Consider the following 6,327-nt stretch of genomic DNA (forward strand, 5'->3'; position numbering starts at 1 on the left):
CCAGCAACTGATAAGCACTTCTCTTTCCAAGCATTAATCCTCTTCATAATTTTACGAAGAAGTTCGTTGAAAGTTGAAACTTGGCAAGCAGGACAAAAAGTAGGTTATATGCCGGCCATGAATTATATTTCTCAAAAATCTACAATAAGCCAGAAGACAAGTTGACCAATCCCAACCGATCCTTACCGCCCAAGCCGTTCGATACAACACGAAAAGAATATCAAAAGCAAGCTAACCGTCACTGCAGGAGCATTGGCTCCAAAACTCCAATGCATGCAGCCATGCACAGAGACTTCTCCTCACCTCACCTCACCTGTGACCTGTCCCCACCCTTGCTCGCCACCTCACATCCTCCCCGTCCCTACCACCTTCGTCTACCTTTCGTCATCCGCGCCCAGCTCCCCGCTTATATATACCGCCTCGCTCGCCGCACCACAATCCACCGCAGTCCTCATATCACATCTCACAGCCAGCTCAAAGCGCCGTGAACCACCACGCCTCGAATCGAACCCAGACAGTCTCCCTCCCAGGCAAAATGTGTAACTCCAACGTCAAGTCCGCCGGCGTCGCCCAGATCGACGGCCGCCCGGTCCTGCAGCCGGCCGGCAACCGCGTCGCGGCGCCGGAAGGCGCCAAGCCGCTCAAGAAGTCCCTGCAGAAGTCGCTCTCGATGCCTGCTGCGTACGACAATGCCGCTGCCGCCGCCGCCATCACCTGCACGGCAGCGCCCAAGAACACCGGCGCGGCGGCCGCGACGCCTTACCTACTGCCGCCTACTCCGGCAAAGGCGGCGGGAGCCAAGGCGGCGGGCGCCAGGGCGGCGGCGTCCACGGGCGCGGACAAGAACAGGAAGCAGGCGGGCAAGAAGAGCGGCGCCGTGCTGCCGGTGGTGACGTTCGCGGCGCTGGAGGCGTTCGAGCTGGCCGGCCCCGCCGGGAGCATCGCGGCGGCGCAGCGGGAGCACGTGACGCAGGCGCAGGCGCAGCGCAAGATGCGGATCGCGCACTACGGCCGCACCGCCTCCTTCTCCCGGGTGGAGGGCAAGGTCGGGGCCACCGCCACCGCCACCGCGACAGCGCCCGCCACGCCCGCCGCTGCACCGGAGGAGAAGCGCTGCAGCTTCATCACGGCGTACTCGGACCCCGTGTACGTCGCGTACCACGACGAGGAGTGGGGCGTGCCGGTGCACGAGGACGAGTGAGTGGCCGCCATTTCCGCCCAACCACAGCACTACATCACATCACATCAAAACCGGCCGATCTTGGCAGCGATGGTTTCTCACATTTTCTTTTCTTGGCCGGTCGACAGGCTGCTGTTCGAGATGCTGACGCTGTCCGGCGTGCAGGTCGGGGCCGACTGGGCTTCCATCCTCAGGAGGAGACACATCTACAGGTTGGTTTGGAGCATGCAGAGCGATCGCCCATGCTGTTTTGTTTTGCTTGCATTTGCCGCGACGTCTGTGCTGATTTTGCGCCTGTGCCTGGTGACGAATAGGGAGGCATTCTCCGGGTTCGACGTGGACGCGGTCGCCAAGTACACGGAGAAGCAGATGGCCTCCGTGAGCGCCGGGTACGGGCTGGACTTGGGCACCATCCGAGGCGCCGTCAACAACGCCTGCCGCATCCTCGAGGTACCTACCGTCCGCCGCGCCCATTTGCCATATCTTAGATTTTTTTCTGTTTGTGTTACTGCTCCCGATTGACAGTAGAGTTGACAAGGCAGTAGTATCACCAATAATGCTAAATATACAGAGAGTTACACGCAATTACACGCTTACACACTCACTAGGATTTTCTTCATCTACTAACCAATCATAAATTTGCCCCCCTGATTTTCAGGGGGACACCTCCTCATCTATTGACCAATCAAATTAACTCTTTTTGTAAAACCTTGTAAATCGTTTGTATGTGTAGCATTACTCGTAATATCACAGTTTAAGTGAAAACGAAGCTTAGCAGAATCCCTGACAGCTTACACCCTAGTGGTGGACAGCTCTTGTATGGGCAGCAAGTGCTATTTAAATGGCACTATACTTTGCATAAGCAAGGCAAGTGCGTCTCATAAAGCTCGATGCGATGCAACCAAAAAGAGGGATGCAACATTTGATAGCTGGAAGGAAAAGACGCTCATGCAACAGTCCACAAAATATTCTCCTCCGTGGTTGAGAAGAGTAGTGTGAGTGTTCCACACGACGTAACCGCTCGCAATTATGTTAGGCGCCTAACCACCAATCAACCACCACAGCCCTCACTAATAAGTACTACGCATGTAGGTAGATGACGCCACCTGTTTTGTCAGAAGCACACCGACCACGGAGTATTTTTAACCTGTATAATACTTGTACGTACCAACTAATACATTCTACGTACAACTTGTTAATTAAATAGAGTAGTATCTTAATTAAGCCTCATTAGGTTTAGAAGAAGAAGGAAGAAAATCTAAGGATGTTTTGGCGTGCAGGTGAGGAGGGACTTCGGGTCGTTTGGCAAGTACGTGTGGGGGTTCGTGAACCAGAAGGCGCTGTCGCCGGGGTACAAATACAGCCGGAAGATCCCGGTGAAGACGTCCAAGTCGGAGTCCATCAGCAAGGACATGGTCCGGCGGGGCTTCCGGTTCGTCGGCCCCACCGTGCTCCACTCCTTCATGCAGGCCGTCGGGCTCACCAACGACCACCTCGTCTCCTGCCCGCGCCACCGCGTCTGCTCCTCTTCTTCCTCCACCTCCTCCGTCTAAGCCGACAGCCGGCCATGCACCGGCCGCCGCACAAAAAGAGAAAAAGAAAGAAGATCTCGAAGAGACAGATGACACGAGATAGCCTCACCTCAGCCCTCAACTCATGGGAGTAGTAGTATACGAAATGGGAGTGTGTGTGTGTGTGTATGTGTGTGTGCTCGGTCGGCACGCGTAGATTAACTGCGTGCCGCCCCTAATTAGCTTGCTTGGTAATCGCTGCCAGTTCAGTCGGTACGTGCGTGCATGTAATCGGGTGCTGCTGCCACTGCTTGGTGTATAGTCATTTTGTGTGATTGATCTGCATAGTCCTTGCCTTGTGTGCGATGCAAGGTGGGTGCGTGCATGTGGTGTGCTAGCAGCTTTGCAATGGCTGCTGCACGCATATGATTCTCTTCCCTTTGTTCTCCCACGATAAGGATAGTGATGTAGCGAGGGCGGGCGGATCATTAGGAAGGCAGGCCGTGTGGGCTACCCTGGTGCATGTGGATGTGGGTGGCTTGGATTAAAAGCAGGCAGACAGGCCATGTGGTGTCACAGCAGGGCCCGATCCGCCACCTTTGGCGCATGTGATCCGCAGCCCTTCCTCGCAGCATCTCCAACAGGCGCGTCAAACTAGCGCCGTGCCGTAAAATCTCCCGTTTTAGCGCGCGCAACCGGAATAGTTGATTCAACGGACGCGCGAAAATAGCACGCGCGGCATACGTAGTTCAACGCGTGTGCCGAAACGCAATCGCGCGCCGCTTATTTGCTGCGCCCGCTCCCGCGCGCTGGACTCTCGCGCGCTCGCTCGCACCTCTCACCCCCTCCAGCCGTGTCGCCGCCACCGACCGCGCCACCCGGCGACCGTTCCGGCGTTTCTCCGGCCTATCCACGCCCCGCGCGTGCTTTCTCCGCCCCCCCTCTAGTCCCGCCGCCCCGCGCGCGTGCTGGTCCTCCGACGAACAGCGCTCGCGCGCTCGCTACCGCTCGGCGCCCGCAAGGTGTTCGACAAAACGCCTAGAATCCCACATATCCCGAGTCGTATTTTCGTCGCCGGTTTAGGATGAACACACCGAGTTGTTCAGGCGAATTGCAGAGAAACTAGCGAGCCATGACCGCTTTTTTCAGAGGAATGCCGCCGGAGAGCTCGGGCATAGCACCTTTCAGAAGGTGACAGCCGCTTTACGTATGTTGGCATACGGTATATCGGCTGATCTAGTTGATGATCACTTGGCTATGGGTGAGAGCCAAGCCATCATGTGTGTCAAGCGTTTCGCAGTCGGAATTGTGCAAGTGTTTGGCGAGGAGTATTTGAGATCTCCCAACGCTGAAGACGTCGCAAGGCTTTTGGCGATGAACAAAGCTCGCGGCTTTCCTGGCATGGTTGGCTCAATAGATTTCCTGTTTGTTGTATTGAACGATAAACTGTTTGTTTGAGTTGTAATAAACGAAATTGAACTATTTTTTTGTTTGTTTTGATCTTTTTTGCGAGTCGCGCGCGCTGCATTTTTACGCGTTGCTGGAACAGCGCACGCGCTGCATTTTAACACGGCTGCTGGAACCAACGCTGCGCGCCGCGCCAAACCAAACAATACGCGTGCGGCATATCTATTTTTTACGCGCGGCGCGACCGCCGCATATTAAAGATGCTCTGACGACCCATCCATCCAATCCGTCCATGCGCTGTGCGCGCGAATGGGAGGACCGGCATGGGACACGGACCCAGGCCACCCGCCTCCTCGCCTCTCCGGCCAGCTACTTCCATTCCGTGCGCTGTGTTTCCGTGGTTGCTTGCTTCCATCGTGAGTTTCCAACACGACTAGGACTAGTTTCCTGGTCTCACGAGCGCATCCATCCCATTCCCATCCCCGCAGGAATCTTGGCATGTGCCGCTCTTCCTTTGGTATTTGGTGCCTTGCTTCCTTCCGTGCGTCTTCCTTCCCTGCAGCTGCAGTGTACACCTTTCTTGCTGCTTGTTTTATGCACGCGCTGCGGTTCTTGCATTGTTGTGTTTGTATGCACGCGTATGAATGCTGCGGCCTGCGGGTGGCGGTGGAGGGCTCGGGTTGATTGATGGTTTCATGATGGCAACAGCTTAGCTAGCCTGTGGATCAAGGTTAGTTAGGCGGGCCCGGCTGCTCGCAACTGACAACGTCGCCATGTTGATTCAGCTCCATCGCTGCTCTCCCCGCTTACTCAGATTGGCATGCAAGGTGATGCCGTACTGGCATGTGGTAGGTATGTACACATACATCTACGTGACGTTACTTTCTGCCATTTAATACGACGACGGCAACGTCTCATGAACGACTTCTGAGGCGTCATTTGACGCCAAGTGCAAGTGGGTGTTATGATTCTGTCCAGGCTTGGTTTGCTCGTCGTACAGGGAGGCAATGGCCGGTTGATATGACGGCGACCTGCCGTCATCTATTTATTTGTCCACCAGTTACATGCACACGCGCCAGGTGCACTGCGTGTGGTTTTTCTTCCACGGCTCCAATCCTTTTCACTTTGCAGCTTCGTACCCCGAACGATGAAATGCAACTGCGGTTAAAACTGGCTAAAATAGTGGCTTTCGTATTTAGCCGTCCAACTTCTTTTTCTATCTCACCGTTGTCCGACTTTCATTCATTCATGACAGTGCCGTCCATTTTGACTAGTATTAACAGTGTTTTTTTAGAACATCGGCCTTTATTAATTAAACAACCAAATTACACAAAGTCTTCCGGATACAATCGGAAGCAGAAAGGAAAACACAAGGACTCTCAGAGTTCAAACTAGACTTAGCTAAAGCATGAGCTATAACATTACAGTGCCGACGAACATGCATAAAAGAGAACGAAGCCAGGGCATCACACTCCATCTTGATCTCAGCAATGATGGTGCCCACCAAAGATCTGTCACAGACTGAAGAATTTAGACGCTGAACCAAAGAGAGGCAGTCCGAGTGAAACACCACACTAGGAAGATGCTTCTCCCGAGCTAGCCTGACAGCGCTTTGAAGAGCAAGAGCTTCAGCAACCTCCGGGGATGAGATGCCAGGTAAAGGTTCAGTAGCGGCAGCCAGAAACCGGCCAGAATGATCCAGAATCACCACACCCGCCGCAGAAAAACGACGAGCAAGATCCAACGCCGCATCAGAAGACACCTGCACATAACCCTGCGGCGGCGGAGACCAAATGTAGCTAGAAGCTGTGGGCTCACGTCTGGTAGCAAGGGGAGGCTTGTAAAGATGCTGGAACACCATATCAACATAAGCTCAAGCACGTGCAGCCGTCCGCCTTGGAGCAGGAGCCTCCCGCTCATTGCGTGCTGTGTTTCGGGCCTCCCATATATGCCACAAAGTCACTGTCAGGACAGTAATGTCCCGATCGGAACAGCTAGAAAGGAAGTTGAAAAGCCACTGTCTTGGAGATTCAAAAGAAGATCGAAACAGTTTGATCCCAAAGCCCTCCTTGATCTCATCCCAGACAGCCCGAGCATGGGGACAGAAGAGCATCCCATGCCCCACACTTTCCGACCTACCACAGAAAAAGCAATCCGTTCTCGCCGGAACCTGACGTCGGAGCAGCTGCTCGCCTGAGGGCAAACAATCATGTGCAAACCTCCACAGAA

At 54.5% G+C, this 6,327-nt stretch overlaps 1 protein-coding gene across 1 annotated transcript; it reads left to right on the forward strand.

Annotated features, from left to right (window-relative positions):
- The first annotated feature begins 422 nt into the window (after positions 1-422).
- LOC125545043 (uncharacterized) lies at positions 423-3,036 on the forward strand. The gene is made up of 4 exons (XM_048708890.2): positions 423-1,197; positions 1,309-1,392; positions 1,495-1,630; positions 2,461-3,036. The coding sequence occupies exons 1-4, from the start codon at positions 536-538 to the stop codon at positions 2,731-2,733; spliced, it is 1,155 nt and encodes a 384-aa protein (XP_048564847.1). The 5' UTR covers positions 423-535; the 3' UTR covers positions 2,734-3,036.
- Positions 3,037-6,327: the final 3,291 nt, after the last annotated feature.

Source organism: Triticum urartu, chromosome 3A (assembly GCF_056163025.1).
Source record: "Triticum urartu cultivar PI428250 chromosome 3A, HENAU_Tu73, whole genome shotgun sequence".
NCBI classification, from domain to species: Eukaryota; Viridiplantae; Streptophyta; class Magnoliopsida; order Poales; family Poaceae; genus Triticum; species Triticum urartu.